Raw genomic sequence first — 17,881 nt, forward strand, 5'->3', positions numbered from 1 at the left:
TTACTGTTCTAAGATACACAGAAAGGTATAAAAATAATACAAACAACACCCACGGCCCCACCATGCAGCTTAGGAACTAAACCCTCTAAGACGTCACCTGCATTCTCCTCCTGCGGAGGGGGTAACCACTACCCTGATTTGGGTGTTTAACATTCTTCCTGCATTTCTTTAGACTTTGACCACATGCACGTGTATCCCTACAGGTGATCTACAGTATTTTTTGTGTTTTCAAATCTTTTATAATTAGTATATGTCTGCAACTTGCTTTTTTCCACTCAGTCTTGCTTTTGTGAGACTCATCCATGTTGATATATAAGCACAGCTTAAGTTCAGGAGTCAACATACATCCTCTATGAAGGCCCAGTCCGTAAACACTGTGCGAGCCATACAGTCTCTGTTGCACCTGCTCAACTCTGACATCATAGCACAAAAGGAGCCAAAAAATATATACATGGAAACGAATGAGTGTGGCTGTGTTCCGATAAAACTTAACTAGAGGCTGGATTTGGTCCGTGGACTGTAATTTGCAACTCTTCCCATAGTAAACATTATTTCCTTTCAACGCCATTTTGGTACTTGTCTGATACTCATACAAGCTGGTTTTCTTTGGTTTGCATTTGCCCGAGATGTCGTCTCCCATTCTGTTAACTTCAACCTTTTCTACATCTTTATTTTGGGGTGTATCTCTTTAAACAGCACCTAGCTAGATTGTGTTTCTTATATCTGATCTGACGATCTTTTAATCTGAGTTTATCATGATCACTGATATATTTGGAATTATTTCCACCATCATCCTTCATGGTATTTCCTGCTTTTTCTCAGTTTCTTTTACCTCTTCTCCTGCTCTCTTTCGGACTGATTTCTATATTGTCAATGTGTGTTTAGATTTACTCACAGGTCTACCAATTTCTTTGCTCTCCCTTTGGGGCTAGGTTGAAGGTCTATTCATCCAGGAAGAGTTTGCATTTGCTTCTATAAGGAAACCCTGGATGCTATCACCCTGGAACCACATTTAGTTAATTTCTCATCTTGAGATTCCACAAGCAGACCACGCAAGCAGAATAAATTCAAACCCAAGCCCATGTGAGGACTAGCCTATGATTACAAGTCATGGGGAGACTTTCACAACACCCCACGCACACACAGGAAAAAGTCTAGAGCAGAGACCAAGAGTGACAAATTTCCCTATTGTCTCTGCATGGAAGGCAGCCCTTTGTAGGTCCCAGATTCTTCACTGGATAGTCTCAGACGGTGTGTGTGTGTGTGTGTGTGTCCTCACAGCAGGATAGAATTTACAGGCATCTGTGTGTGTGTGTGTCCTCGCAGCAGGATAGAATTTACAGGCATCTGTGTGTGTGTGTGTGTGTGTGTGTGTGTGTGTGTGTGTCCTCCCAGTACAATAGAATTTACAGGCATCTGTGTGTGTGTGTGTGTGTGTGTGTGTGCGCGCCCTCCCAGCAGGATAGAATTTACAGGCATCTGTGTGTGTGTGTGTGTGTGTGTGTCCTCCCAGTACGATAGAATTTACAGGCATCTGTGTGTGTGTGTGTGTGTGTGTCCTCCCAGTACAATAGAATTTACAGGCATCTGTGTGTGTGTGTGTGTGTGTGTGTGAGCGCACACGCACGCACTCCCGCCCAGCAGGCACGGCCAATAAAACCCAACAAATTCTCCCAAGACTGTAACACCTTCAGGGCTGCTCACTAGTCTTCATTTTTAGTCCCTGTGATTTCTCTTCAGTTTCTCAGAGCTCAGCTATACAGGCAAACAATGCTCTTTGTACTTTTCATCTGAATGTGAATATCCCATACAAAAAGGTTTTGAGACTATCTAGTCTGCCAAACTGCTGGAAGCCAAAATCCAAAAGAACTTTAAAATACAGAGCATGTCTGTGTTTCCACGTGTCTTCAAAAGCTCAATTAAGGATTGGTTTCCAACCCCAGCCTGTAAAAATACAGATTCCTAGGCCCTGGCTCCATGCCTTCTGAATCAGAATCCCCAGGGCTAGGGCCTCGGAAGTCTTCATTTTTAAACAAGCTCCCAGGTGATTCTGATGTGCCCATCAAGTTTGAGAACCACTGAAAAATGCATATATTTTTAATTCTACTTACCTTCAAAAACTGGCAAAAAAATTATCTTTTCATCTCCTTTTTATATTTTTATCTCCTTTCACATCCTGTTTATGCTACCCAGGATGCCCTAGTGAAAAAGGGAAAAAAATTCTAGATTTCAGCCCCTCACTCTATGCTGATGGGTCACCCTACCACCTCCACACAGTTTCAGAAAACCTCAAACATGTCAGGCCCCAAACAGGTCATTATTCCAGACAGACTTCTGGATGTTACGTGCAAATTTTAATCTAGAAAACAGTCCCCATGCTGAGTTCCACCGCCATAAGCATCCCATCACATGTCAGTCCTTCACGCTTTCTTGCACGACAACAGAGGGGATAAATGAGCAGTGGACTCGCCAAATGAGACAGATGCTTCAGAAACCCCTTGGAATTATATACAAAATAGTTTGTGTGTGTGTGTGAGTGCTTGTGTTATGTGCAATAGTACAAATGTGTATATTTTTCTAAAAACAATATACAGCTTTCTTCAGATTCTCAAAGGGTCCCTATTATTCTCTCTGCTGCATAGAAAATGCATGTTTCATTCTCCAAAGAAGACACACAGATGACCAACAGGCACATGAAAAGATGCTCAACATCACCAACTATTAGAGAAATGCAAATCAAAACTACAATGAGGTACCACTTCACACCGGTCAAAATGGCCATCATTAAAAAATCTACAAATAACAAATGCAGGAGAGGGTGTGGAGAAAAGGGAACCCTCTTACACTGTTGATGGAATGTAAATTGGTGCCACCATCATGAAAAAACAGTACGAAGGTTCCTCAAAAAACTAAAAACGCAGTTGCCATATGATCCAGCAATCCCACTCCTGGGCATATAACATATAATTATATAATTATTAATTATAGAACTATAATTCAGAAAGATACATGCACCCCTATGTTCACAGCAGAACTCGTCACAACAGCCAAGACATGGAAATGACCTAAATGTCCGTCGACAGGTGAATGGACAAAGATGTGGTACATATATACAATGGAATGAATGGATAAAGATGTGGTACATATATACAATGGGATACTACTCAGCCATAAAAAAAGAATGAAATAATGCCATTTGCAGCAACATGGATGCAACTAGAGATGATCATACTAAGCGAAGTACGTCAGAAAGAGAAAGACAAATACCATATATATCACTTATATGTGGCATCTAAAATATGACACAAATGAACTTATCTACAAAACAGAAACAGACCCACAGACATAGAGAACAGACTTATGGTTGGGGTGGGGGGTAGGAGGGAAGGACTGGGAGTTCGGGATTAGCAAATACAAACTATTATATACAGGAAGGATGAACAACAAGGTCCTACTGTATAGCACAGGGAACTATATTCAATATCCTGTGATAAACCATAATGGAAAAGAACATGAAAAAGAATGTGTATATATATACAACTGAATCACTTTGCTGTGCAGCAGAAATTAACATAGCATTGTAAATACTTCAATAAAATAAATTTAAAAAAATAAAAAGCATATTTCTGGTTACAATTAAGGATTTGGACATTATTAATATACATTCTTGTTACAGATATTATTAGAACTTCCTAAAGTCTTCTTTAGAACATCTATTTTGAACTATTACCTCAAAAAAAGGGGCTCCAAAATTTATTTGGGAAGTACTATATACCTCTGTCCTCCCTCTTGGAGAGTCATGTATTTTAAAGGCTCTGATTCACTAGCTCTGATAAGCCTATCAGTAAAGAAGTTCCTCTCACATACATTTTGCACATTTCTTTAACCACGTCTCACAGAAGATGGTGGAACCCAGTCTGAGAAACACCGGCCTAATTTTTAAATTATCTTACAGGTATCTCTTTAACCCGCTGCAGTTCCTCGAGGGAAGCGTTTGCATTTTGTGCTTATTCTATACACACTAAGCTCACACCATTGAGCTACACACAATCCTCACCAAACATCAACCAAGAACTCTGAATAAATCCTTCAACACCCTGTAAAACCTTCTTCTAATGCTTCACACTTACCCCATACTTCTTTCCACAACTTAATATACTTCATAGCCCCGGCCAAGTAGCCAAACGTTCTAAAAACGGCAGGCTCTGGGATGACCTCTGAAGGGGGGAAAATCCACCAGGCTACCCAAACGTATGGTTGGAGTCACTGCTCTTGAAGGCACAAGAATGTTCCGTTCGTATGTAACAGGACAGGATAATTACCTGATGAGCACACAGGGAAGGCCAGGGATTAAGTTCAAAGAAGTCGCACACCACATATAACAGACCACACACAAATATATTCATCCCTTTAAATTATAATCACACGATGATTTCTTAGACTTTCACCTTTTTAGGGCAAGGTTTCTCAGTGTTGGCACTACTGACATCTGAAGCTGGAGTTTTCTTTGGGGGGGGCGGGGCAGGAGAAGGTACTATACATTGTAGGATGTTTAGCAGCCCCCCTGGCCTCCACCCACTACAGGCCAGCATCACTCCCTTTCCCCTAGTTGTGACAGTCAAAAAGGTCTCCAGACATTGCCAAACATCCCCTGGGGGGGTCAAAATCCCCCCCTCCCTTACTCTGTTTGAGACCCACAGTTCTACAGGAAATTTTTGCCAGAGGTAACCAATAAGGAAATAAACCAGTATTTCTTTTCCTAACAATATAAAGAAACTTTTCCTTGGGCTGAGTTTGACTTAAGATACATAAATATTACATGAAATCTCAAGGTAAAAAAATAAAAGGAACAAATTCCAAGTGAGGGATATTCTACATAGTATGTGAGCAGTACGCCTCAAAACTGTCAAGGTGGGCTTCCCCGGTGGCGCAGTGGTTGAGAATCTGCCTGCCAATGCAGAGGACACGGGTTTGAGCCCTGGTCCGGGAAGATCCCACATGCCGCAGAGCAAATAAGCCCGTGCACCACAACTACTGAGCTTGCGCTCTAGAGCCCTCGAGCCACAACTACCGAGCCTGCGTGCCACAACTACTGAAGCCTGTGCGCCACAACTACTGAAGCCTGCGCACCTAGAGCCTGTGCTCTGCAACGAGAAGCCACTGCGATGAGAAGCCTGTGCACCGCAACGAAGAGTAGCCCCTGCTCGCCGCAACTATAGAAAGCCCACGTGCAGCAACAAAGACCCAACGCAGCCAAAAATAAATAAATAAAATTTAAAACTTTAAAAAAGAATTGTTTAAAAAAAAGAAAAAACTGTCAAGGTCATGGTAAACAGGGAAACTCTAAGACACTGTCACAGCCAAGAGAAACCCAAGGAGACATGATAACTAAATGCAGTGTGCTATTCTGGATGGGACCTTGGAGTAGAAAAGGACACTAGGTTAAACACTAAGGAATTCTGAATTAAATATGGACTTTGAAAAAAATATGGACTTTGGTTAATACTGATACATACCGACAATGTATCAATATTGGTTAACTGTGACAAATGTACCTAAGGGGTTCAGCACCCAATTCTGATGTGAGTTTTTTCCCCAGGCCACCAATTCTTCGACACAGCAGGGTGTCCTACAACACAACTCACTTCTGACACCTCCTGGGGAGAGCATCAGATCCTACAGGCTAAGGGCTCAGTCCCACAAGACTGCCCCCTGCAGAACTTCAGTTCCAAGTCCAGGTGGTCACCTGTGCCTCTGACAGACCCGCTATAGACTGGAGGTTCCACTGACCCCTCGTCCTCGGGGTCAATTAATTTACTAGAGTGGCTCACAGAACTCGGGGAAACATTTTACTTTCTAGATCACTGGTTTACTATAAAAGGATACAACTCAGGAAGAGCCAGATGGAAGAGATGCAGAGGGCAAAGTACACGGACAGGGCAAGGGATTTCCATGCCCTCTCTGGGTGTACCACTCTCCCCAAATCAATCTCCACGTGTTCACCAACACAGAAGGCCTCAGAACCCCATCCTTCTGGGTTTTTATGGAGGCATTTAAGGAATCTTCATTACACAGGCAATGATTAAATCATTGGTCATTGGCAATCGATTCAATGTCCAGCCCCTCTCCCCTCCCCGAGGGGTGCAGGTCAGAAGACACACAGTGCCAACTCTCTAACCACAGGGCTGGGTTCCCTGGCATCCAGGCCCCACCCTGTGGTTGCCCTGAGGTATTCTGAAAGTCACCTAATTAAAATAACAAAAGACACCTTTATCATCTCTGTACAGTACTTAGGAAATTCCAAGGCTTTTAGGGGCTCTCTGCAGTATTTCTGATTATAAATCTCAATATCACAGTCCCATAGTCATGAGAGAGGAAAAACTGCATATGGGGTTTAGAGAAACATGCAATTTTCCTGTAAATCTAAAACTGATCTAAAAAATAGTTTATTTTTAAAAACTTTTTAAAATTTTGAAAAAAAACAAAAAAAGAGGGTGGGAGAGAAAGGGTAAAACAAAGAGTAAAAATCATCTCTTTCCTGAGCAGGCTTCATTCTGGGAACCTCTTCAAAGAGAAGACACCTGAAGGGATTGTTTGGATTAAGGCAAGAGATCAAACACCAGAAAGCAATAATCAGGAAGGGAGAAAACAAAATTCTTTTGTCCTCTAGCAAACCGAAAAGAAAAAAAAAAACCTGTATATTTTTGTATGAGCATCAGTACTTCTTCTGAGCCCTCACTCCTACGAACACAGTGTCAAGCATTTCCTGCATCCCCTGGGGCCGTTATTTATCTTCCCCGAGCTGGACTGTCACTTATCTGTTTACCAGCCTCCCCATCCGTGCAACTCGGGTCCCTCTCGCTTGGCCCGGGCAGGTGCTCAGCCGCTGTGGGCCCCTCCCTCTCACACGCGTCCATCTGTGAAATCAACAGCTTTTAAGCCCACTGGTACGTGCTTAATAAATGCCTGGTGAATGAATGCAAGTTGCGCATGTGTACAGACTTCAGCTAAAGGAGGGTAGGGGTGGTGCAGCCCCAGATAGGGTGAAGGAAAAAAGTCCCTGAGTTCTCAGGGGTGAAACAGGGACTACATGGGCATGTGCTGGGGGCGTGGAGACAGGATGGGGCACCCGGCATACTGATTCTCAGACCTGTAACACTTGAAAAGGCTCACATATTATTTAGTCCAGTGGCTTCACTCTACAGAAAGAAGACTGAAGAGATTAGGTGGCTTGTTCAACACCGCATGTGGCACTGCCCTAAGCTAAAGGAGACCTAGACCCTAGTGCTAACTAACTCACCTCCACCGTTACTAAGCGTGTCTAAGACTGAGTTATTTAATAGCCAGCCGCAATAGCTACTATGTCCTGAGCATCTGCTGGGTGCTGAGCCCACACTAAAAATCCTCACTTTATCCCCACATTACAGTTGGAAAACTCAGGTCAGAGAAAAGTAACTTGCCACCAAAGTCACAGAGCTAACAAATCTCAAAATCTCCCTCAAGCTGTCCTACTCCAAAATCCCCCTGGGATTATCCCACACCAAAGCCCAACTCTGGCCTGAAGCTGATCTTTATCATCCAACCCTTCAGCTATCTCCTTTGCCAGGCACTGTTCTAAACACCTTTCATGGATGGACTCACTCATTCTTCGCCACAACCCTATGATGTTGGTATCACCAGCATCCATCCCCATTTTACAGATGAGGAAACTGGAGCTCTGTGATGTCCCCAGAGTCTCACAATCTGCAGCAGCAAACCTTGTCTGTAAAATGTGATTCTACAAACGTTCTCTCCACCAAATATTCTCTCCCTGTCTCTCTACACCACCTCCACCACCACCACCACCCCCCCAAAAGATATCAGTATAAAAATTTCTATTCTAAATCTTCCCTGAAAAAAGCAGCACCAATGGACTATCACTGGCCCTTTACACCAGTTCCCAAACGATCAGCTGCTACTGCAAGGCAGTGCAGGAAACAGGACAATGGGTTAGGGGCTGAGACAGACCCGAGGTCAAAGCTTCTTAAACTTGAGTCTGGCCTGTCTCATCTATAAGATGGGGATGTGGCACCTCCTTCCTAGGTATGCGGAAGAATTCACGGAGACAATTTATGTGTCTGACGTTAGTATTTACTGGGTCCTCTTTCCGTCCCTCCCTGTTTCCCTTACCAACAATCAAACCAAGCTCATTTTATGTTCATCTGACCACGAAGTGGTCACTCCCTGGAATCACCTCCTCGCTGAGGTTAGTAGATAACTCAGAACACTCCCAACCCAACCCCCTCCAATTTCAAGAGCAGCAAATCCTACCCCATCCCCTAAAACAAAGAAGGAAAATAAATCAGCCTCCGGACACTGCCACCTGCCTAGCAGCGGAATCCAGGGTAACCCGCCGCCTGCCGGACTCCGGCGGTTACTATTATTGTTGTTTATTAATAACAATACCTAAAGGTGCCTGGGGGTGACCATCTCCCAAGTGATGTCCGTGGAACCCCCAGGAGAGCCCAAAGCGCTTCCGATGCAGATTTCTGGCTAAAAATCCCAGAAATTTATAAAACGGCTTTCCCGACAGGAGAAAGGCAAGAGTTGTAAAGTTTCTGGAGACGCATTTTTCCGCGTTTCCCGGAAATCACACTGCAGAGGCGATGTCGCCCGTGGTTGGGGACAACCGCGGGTCACGATGGGGGGGCTCTGGAGGTCAGCAGCGGACCCACGCGGGTCCGAGGGTGCCGGCTTCCCCGATGGCCGCATGGGACGGGACCTGGCGTCCCAGCCCGGCGGGGAGGGGCCCTCTCACGTACCGAGGGTGCGGGAGGGCGCAGCCTCACTCACCTGCCGTGCTCCTCTTCGCCTCCCGGTAGCGTTCCCGAAGGTAGCGCTTCATGTCCGGGGCGGTCCCAGGTGCTGTGCATAAGGGCCGTGCGGGGCCCGCGCGCGACCGCCCCCGAGCCGCAGTCCGGCAGCCGCTCCGCAGGGCCGCCACCGCCCTTGAACCGGCCCCACGAGCCACCACCGCCGCCGCCGCCGCCGCCGCCGCCGCCGCCGCCGCCGTAGCCATGCCTGCCGCCGCCCGCCGCGAGTGGCGCCTGAAGACTGGTGCTCTGCCCGCACTCGCCCGCTCGGCTGGAGGTCTCTACGTCGGAGCACGTGGGGGCGCGGCCCGCCCCTTCGGCCGCCGCGGGGGCGGGGCCTTGGAGGGGCGGGGTCCTGGCGGGGAGGAGTCTTGGTGGGGCGGGGCTGGGGGCGGGGCCTAGGCCGGGCCCGGTGTGGGCGGGGCAGCAAGGGCTTGGGCACCCCGGGTAGTCGCGGCCACGCGCGGAGCCCGCTACAGCCGCTTCTTGACCGTGTGGCGCGCCAAGGTGGCTGTGCGGTGGCGCGAACGCCCAGTCAGCCGAGGTCACATGGAATAGGATGACTCTGCTGGCCCTGGACCACGAGACTTGACCCCGGCGCCGCCCGCCGAGCTGCGCAGCACCTTCCTCCCACAGTCTGTGACCGTCCCCCCACCCTGGCTGTACTGACATGGTGTTTGTGACTCCGGCTCCAGGAGGCGACCTTTCCGCATTAATGGCCTCTGCAGTCTGGACCTCCCCTTGATCGCGGGGGCGGGTCTGGGACGTCCCCCGGCCCCTGGCTTGGATCCTTCCAGTCCCACGGATGAGCCAGCAGCTGGGACCAGGGCCCACACGTGGTCTGATGTGCCCGAAGGGCACCCCGACTGCACAGCCTGGAAGGCCAGTGCCCCTCCCGAGATTTCTGCCTCGCGAGGGAGGCCCTCGGGGCACCACTCCCCCTTCTCATGCCCACGCTGACCGGCACGGTGCACCTGTCTTCTCTCAGACCTGCGAGGCTGCACCCGTTCTGTGCGTTGTGATTCCACCAAAGCCAAATAAACAGTAAACCCCACCACGCGACACTTCTGTGTGGATTAAGTCAGACTTGGCTCTTGCAGGAAAGTCTGATGCGGCCCACCAGAACCCGTCTGGGAATCACTGAACTGCGAGAGCTTGCCGAGCTACCCCGTGGTTACGGCGGAGCAGGGCACTGGTGGAGTGCAATGAATAACCCTCAAGGCTGGTTGTCTGCCTGGGAGACCACACTGCCATCTGTGAAATAGGTGGGGCACGATTTAAGACAAATAACCCAAAGCATTAGTGTATGCTTAAGTTGCGGGCTGGAGGGATCAGGAGATGTTTTCATGGAAAAAGGTGGGCTCTGGGTTAGACCATGACAGACAGTAACTACTATTTATTGAAGGCTTGCAATGTGCATTTTCTCATGCAGTCCTCTCAGTAATCCTAAAAAGTAAGCACCATAATTTCTCCCATTTTATAAGTGATGGAAGTGAAGCTAAGAGAAGTGACACAGCATTCTTATATATATATATATATATATATAAATTTATTTATTTTATTATTTATTTTTGGCCGCATTGGGCCTTCGTTGCTGCGCACGGGCTTTCTCTAGTTGCGGCGAGCGGGGGCTACTCTTCATTGTGGTGCGCAGGCTTCTTATTGCGGTGGCTTCTCTCGTTGCGGACCCCGGGTTCTAGGCGCGCAGGCTTCAGTAGTTGTGGCACGTGGGCTCAGTAGTTGTGGTTCACGGGCTTAGTTGCTCGAAGGCATGTGGGATCTTCCCAGACCAGGGCTTTAACCCGTGTCCCCTGAATTGGCAGGCAGATTCTTAACCACTGTGCCACCAGGGAAGCCCGACATAGCATTCTTAAAGTCACACAGCTGGGCCCATTCTTCCACTTGGATTCCTAAAGTAATAGGCAGGATTTAGTTGGGTGATAAGGAAGAAGGAAGCCAGTAAGTAATCCTCAACAGTTAATAGGTAATATCTTACAAATCACTGATAAAAGAGAGGCAGTTACAATGTTTATAACAGATACGGTATCAAATCCATGGACTCTAATACTTTAAACTTACTTTATGGTTTTAGTTTACTTGAATTTATATCTTTTCTTATTCATGTTACTTTAAAAAGATGTGATAGCAATTGCAAATTTTGTTCACATGAAACATTAAGTCATAAATTCACAGATAAATGATAGTAAAAGTTAACACAATTAGAACTTTAATAACATTGCTTCCATATATTTTTAGATATGGAACACTGTGAGAGCAACATTCTTCTACCTACCACAGAAATATGAATCACTTAAAAATTGCTCTTTTTAGCTACAATCTGTTAAAATATTTTAAGCGGCTAAAAAATAAATAAAATCCCAATAACCTTGATTATCACCTTGATTATTTTCTTGATTAGAAAATATCTCATCAAAGAGTTCTAAATAAAGACAAGTAGAAAAAAATTACTGACACAAAAGAGCCCATGATAATTTTTATTCTTTATTAGTATCATTTGAGGTCTTCATCAATTTTGTTTCAAACTGAGATCTTCTCTGCAAAAAACACTTCTGAGAAATTGAACTGTAATCTGGGCTATGAAAAAGCCACTTCTCTGAGATGAGCTCAGATAAGGATTCCCAGGGATTATCTGTGCTAAGAGACCCTAGCAGGGGATGCTGGTAAACTGCGGTAATTTGGCGTTTTTCACTCTCACTTTTAGCTGACAAAATCCTTTGCTGTGAAAGCTTTACTGCACCACCCGTTTTATCCAAAGATAAAATCTTAGAGGAACAATCTTTCATGCCATATTGCAACATTACTTTGTGTCTTCAGTCAGGTCTTTTCCTCAGCAGAAACGGAAATAATGGGTTGCAAGAACTTTTTCCCTTGTCCTGAAGCATATTTTGATTTATCTGAAATTGTATGAGGCACCAAGTCCAAGCTTTTAGCCCCCTGTAGCTTATCTGCCCTGGTGCACATTGCCGAGCTCACTGTGTCAGAACTCTGAGCGCTGTGATAGTTTAACTTAAGCAAGTGCTCCCATAATGAGGCGCCATTCCTGGGACCCTCAGAATATTGCTGGCTCATGCCTTGAGGCCAACATCTCCTACCCTGGATCCACTCAGTTTCCCTCAGGAGGCTGCAAAGGATCAAAAGTTGTCAAGAGGTCATTTATAGAATATGAATAACCTGAAGCATATTTCTTGTTGAGACAGAGAATAGAAACTCACTGCAGGATTCCACGGATCGATGAATGAGAAGATCCCAGGTAAGTGGCCCTTAAATCAAGTGATCTGTACAAATAGCCCACAGCCTCCATCATGACTTGATGACAAGAGTCATTTATCAATAATTGACCTGCTGGATATTTGAAAATAAGAATATTAGAATTTTTTTAAATGACTCCTGGCTTCACACATTTAAAAGAGAACGATAAAAAAACATTTATAAAAGGTGGCATTGGACCATACCCTGTTGTAGTATTCCTGCCAAAAACATTTAACCTGAGTCTAATTATCAGAAAACAGATACAAACTGAAGGACATTGGGGCAGGGAGTAGGGTAGAAACTGACCTAGGCTCTTCAAAAATGTCAGTGTCATGAAAGGCAAAACAAGCCCTACTTAAATGTTCTAGACTAAAGGAGACAACCAAATGCAGTGGAAGATCCTCAACAGAATTCTGGATCAAAAAGTAAACAGCTATAAAGAACATTTACTGGGACACTTGGGAACATTTGCATATGGATTGTACATAATACTCTTATGTAATGGTTAAATTTCCTGGGTTTGATAATTGTAATGTGGTTAGGTAGGGGAATGTCCTGTTCTCAGAAGATACATGCTGAAGTATTTAGAGATAAAAGTGTCACATCTGCAACTTTCAAATAGTCCAAAAAAAAAAAAATATGTATGCATGTGTATGTGTGTGTATATGAAAGAAAACATAAGTATGACCAAAATGTTAACAGTTGGTGACTAAAGATAAAGGGTATATAGGTGCTCATTATACAGTGCCATGTGCTATTGTCAATAATTTAATGTAATTCTCTAAAATGCGTGAAAAGTAAAAAAAAAAAAAAATTAGTCAATTTGCAAGTGGCACTCATTTATTCATTTTACCCATTTACAAGACTGCTTTTTTAAAAAATATTTATTTATTCATTCATTCATTCATTCTTCACTACCACGTGCCGGATCTTTTAGTTGCGGGATCTTTTAGTTGCCGGATCTTTAGTTGCTGCATGCGGATCTAGTTCCCTGACCAGGGATCAAACCCGGGCCCCCTGCATTGGGAGCGTGGAGTCTTAACCACTGGACCACCAGGGAAGTCCCTACATGACTACTTTTAAGGGACTAAATTTATACCATTGATTATAAACATAATGTAAGGCCGGTGCATGTAGGGCATCAATCTGGATACATAAGAGACTGCTGGGTATTTAAAGGTAAAAAACACTGGCAGATAACCCAGCCAGCATCCCTGTATTAATATTAATAATAATAAAAAACACTGCAAATTAGCTGAGTACTATCTATCAGGCCTGTGTTATCCTACAAGGTATAAACTATCATCACTTGTCTTTTATTTTTGTCATTTATTCTTTTTAATAGGATGCATATCCACATGATTCAAAAATGAAAATGTATAAAGGTATGAAGTAAAAACTGTCTCTCCCATCTTGGTCTTCATCTGTGTAGTCTTCTCCTAAAACGTGTATCCTTCCAGAGACTTTTTGTGCACGTTCATTGACTTTTAAAGATGAGAAAATTGAAAGAGGTCAAGTAAGTCACTCCAGTTTGTGGTAGAACGATCTTGGGTCAGCCTCATCCACAAGCCCATGCCCTTTACTGCTATGCTAGGCTGCCTCTTCACCCCATACTGGATTGTCCTTCTGAGTATACACGCTACAGCTTCTGTTTGCAGAGATGTTCTCTCTTGTAGCTCTGCTTCATGGGTCATAGCACGGATCTCACACTGCCCACAGCTTCTGCTGAAAATCTGAAGGGGAGTTCCAGCTGTTGGCTCCACTTAGCAATCAGTGGCTATTTTTCTTCTTTTTGAATTATTTTCATGACTCTCTCTGAGGTTCTCAGTTGCCCCAACATAACTCAGCAGAAAGCACTTGTGAATTACCCTGCTCAGGATGGCCACGTTGCATTGGCCTTAACAGGCCTTAACAGGCCTTAAAAGGTAAAGTGGAGAAGAATAGAGTCAGAATGTCTCAGGTCTGGCTAGGCAAGAACTCATTCTCAGAGTTCCTCTGGATGCCAGTAACCAGGCCCGCAGACTGTTCGTTCTGCCTGAAGGCCCTTTAAGAGGCTCTGACTTGCTGGGAGACTGAGACTGGCACGCAGACCAGCTGCTGATGCCCCTGACATACACTATTTCATGCTTGCGCTCCCCACACTCCCTCTTGGCCACACACCTTGGCTCCTCAGGCCCTTTACCCTCGTGACCCATCTGGACCTGTACCGATAGCTTTGACCTCAGAACTTTCTTGAACACAACCTACCTCTTTCTGGCAGCAAGCACAGTAGTTGCCAGGAAAGGACACTCTTAGCTCAGGCCAACCCCAGTCCACCCCATCTTCCCTCAGGGTCGGTACCAGCCGGACAGCACTACCCAGCCAGGTCAGTCCTTTCAACCCCGAGAAGAGGAAAGTCCAGGATGAGTTCATTTCCATAGGAGAGAGGTCACTGAACCTCCTTCCCACTTCAAATCTTCATTCTGGACGAGGAGGGAACCTAATATTTAATTGTAGACTCTGTTGGTTGTTTTGCATATAACATCTCATTAAATCTTCAGAATAACCCTAGAGGCAGAGATTATTATCCTCTTTTGGCTACTGAGAAACTTGAGACTCAGAGAGTTTATGTCCACAAGCCCAGAAAATAGCAGAACTGGGATTTAAACCTAGGTCCCTAGATCCAAGGACCCTAAGTTCTAGAAGTGGGAAACGAGAACACTATTCTCCCTCTCACGCTGGTTCCTTAGGAGATTTTCCTATAAAACCACAGCCAGACAGGAACCATCTGTTATCTTTTCCATTTTCTACATCTGGACAGCCACACCTACCCTATTTCCAAGGGAGTGTGAATTGGGGATGAGAACAAGGGAAGGTCCCACTAACTAACTTCCGTGAAAAATCTGTTCTCAGATTTTAATTGGTGAGTTTTCCTAGTTTCCCCCTTTTTTTCAGTGCTTAATATTAAAAAATAAAGTAGTATCTTTACTATTTCCTCTGGAAAAAGAAAGATATTTTATCCAAAGACAGTCCACTGCCCTTTTAAGTAATCTTCTAAAGTACAACTTTTTCTAATCTTTATTCTACTGAAATTTAAGCCTATTCCTCTTACTTCGTATTATATTTGCTGTCAACTAACAGGTAGATTTTTACAGTGCCAGTCCTGTGTTCATTTCCTCCCCGGGGCCCACAACTATAATTCAGGTCGTTGTCACCACGTAACAAGGAAAATCGCAGGTGTTGGTGGAGAGCCTCAGGAAGTGTCCCTGAATGAGTCCAGACTCTGTGGACCCTGACCAACAATGAGCTTCCCCACTGTGCTGGGAGCAAATGGGTAAAGAAGTGGAGACAATCACAGCCTATATTCTCCATCCAGAAGACAGGCTGCTAATGTGTAATGAGGAAGGAGGATTATGCAGGATTTAAAGGTTCTCTGTTGAAAGTTTCTTTTTGTTTGATAAGTACGCCATGTCTAAAGTTTGTCAGAAGTCCTTCAGTTTGAGAAATTAAGCTTGTTTGCTCGTTCTTTCAATAAACGTGTGTCTATAAACAGACTGGGGAGGGAGAAAGTTGTCAATCATTGTCCCAAATGGAGTAAAAGGTTGCAATGGGATGTTTCCATGCGTCTTCAATTTCTATCCTACAGAAAACTATATGGGGAGGGGATGGCTCTTTCCCTGCACCCTCTTCACTGAGACCATCGCCAAGTCTGCTCAGAGGGACCTGGCTGCAGATGACCGCTGTCATCGCCCCCAGTACTGCATGAGCTCACTCTACCAATTCAAGGGGCTGAGCCGTTGCAGACCCCACCTTTGGGTAGAGGGAACAGATTCACTATTCTCTCTTACACAGGCTGTTTTCCCTACCATTCCACCAAAATTGATAGTTCCCTGTGACCGTTATGTTGCTAAATGCAATCGTCTACTCTAGATCTGGTGGTCAGCTCTCAGCCCTCTCCATTTTTTTTTAAATTAATTTTTACTGGAGTATAGTTGCTTTACAATGTTGTGTTAGCTTTTACTGCACAGCAAAATGAATCAGCCATACATACACATATATCCCCTCCCTTTTGGATTTCCCTCCCATTTAGGACACTACAGTGCATGAAGTAGAGCTCCTTGTGCTATACAATATGTTCCCCTCAGTTGTCTAGTTTATACATAGTATCAATAGTGTAGGGCTTCCCTGGTGGCGCAGTGGTTGAGAATCTGCCTGCCAATGCAGGGGACACGGGTTCGAGCCCTGGTCTGGGAGGATCCCACATGCCGCGGAGCAGCTAGGCCCGTGAGCCACAATTACTGAGCCTGCGCGTCTGGAGCCTATGCTCCGCAACAAGAGAGGCCGCGACAGTGAGAGGCCCGCGCACCGCGATTAAGAGTGGCCCCCGCTTGCCACAACTAGAGAAAGCCCTCGCACAGAAACGAAGACCCAACACAGCCATAAATAAATAAATTAATAATCGGGAAAAAAAAGGGTACTTCTTCAATTAAACAATTAAAAAAAAATAGTGTATATGTGTAAATCCCAGTCTCCCAATTCCTCCCAACCCACCCCTTTCCCCCTTGGTATCCATACATTTGTTCTCTATGTTTGTGTCTCTATTTCTGCTTTGCAAATAAGGTCATCTATACCATTTTTCTAGATTCCACACATATGCATTAATATACGATATTTGTTTTTCTCTTTCTGACTTACTTCACTCTGTATGACACTCTCTGGGTCCATCCACATCTCTACAAATGACCCAGTTTCGTTCCTTTTCATGGCTGAGTAATAGTCCATTGTACATATAACACATATTCTTTATTATTCTGTTGATGGACATTTAGGTTGCTTCCATGTCCTGGCTATTGTAAATAGTGCTGTTATGAACACTGGGGTGCATGTGTCTTTTTGAATTATGGTTTTCTCTGGGTATATGCCCAGTAGTGGGATTGCTTTGTCATATGGTAGTTCTATTTTTAACTTTTTAAGGAAACTCCATACTGTTTGTCATAGTGGCTGTATCAATTTACATCCCAGTGTAGGAGCGTTCCCTTTTCTCCACACCATCTCCAGCATTTATCGTTTGTAGATTTTTTTCTTTTTTTGGCTGCGTTGGGTCTTTGTTGCTGCGTGTGGGCTTTCTCTAGTTGCGGCAAGCGGGGGCTACTCTTTGTTGCGGTGCGCAGGCTTCTCATGGCGATGGCTTCTCTTGTTGCGGAGCACGGGCTCTAGGCGCACGGGCTTCAGTAGTTGTGGCACACGGGCTCAGTAGTTGTGGCTCACGGGCTCTAGAGCGCAGGCTCAGTAGTTGTGGCACACGGGCTTTGGTGCTCCATGGCATATGGGAGCTTCCCAGACCAGGGCTCAACCCTGTGTCCCCTGCATTGGCAGGCGGATTCTTAACCACTGCACCACCAGGGAAGTCCCAAGATTTTTTGATGATGGCCATTCTGACTGGTGTGAGGTGGTATCTCATTGTAGTTTTGATTTGCATTTCTCTAATAATTAGTGATGGTGAGCATCTTTTCATGTGTTTGTTGGCCATCTGTATGTCTTCTTTGGAGAAATGTCTCTTTAGGTCTTCCACCCATTTTTTGATTGGGTTGTTTATTTTTTTGATACTGAGCTGCATAAGCTGCTTGTATATTCTGGACATTAATCCTTTGTCAGTTGCTTCGTCTGCAAATATTTTCCTCCATTCTGAGGGTTGTCTTTTCATCTTATTTATGGTTTCCTTTGCTGTGCAAAAGATTTTAAGTTTAATTAGGCCCCATTTGTTTATTTTTGTTTTTATT

At 44.8% G+C, this 17,881-nt stretch overlaps 1 protein-coding gene and 1 pseudogene across 1 annotated transcript in view; both read right to left on the bottom strand.

Annotated features, from left to right (window-relative positions):
- NT5DC3 (5'-nucleotidase domain containing 3) overlaps positions 1 to 9,012 on the bottom strand; it is a 59,035-nt gene extending 50,023 nt beyond the window's left edge. Inside the window, exon 1 of the mRNA XM_036866248.1 lies at positions 8,833 to 9,012. Within this exon, the coding sequence (XP_036722143.1) occupies positions 8,833 to 8,884 (52 nt within the window). The 5' untranslated portion in view covers positions 8,885 to 9,012. The remainder of the gene's footprint in view (positions 1 to 8,832) is intronic.
- A 1,661-nt stretch (positions 9,013 to 10,673) lies between these two features.
- The window catches only part of LOC118902807, a 79,414-nt pseudogene continuing 72,206 nt past the window's right edge, over positions 10,674 to 17,881 (bottom strand).

The sequence above is a fragment of the Balaenoptera musculus genome, chromosome 10 (genome assembly GCF_009873245.2).
Source record: "Balaenoptera musculus isolate JJ_BM4_2016_0621 chromosome 10, mBalMus1.pri.v3, whole genome shotgun sequence".
NCBI classification, from domain to species: domain Eukaryota; kingdom Metazoa; phylum Chordata; class Mammalia; order Artiodactyla; family Balaenopteridae; genus Balaenoptera; species Balaenoptera musculus.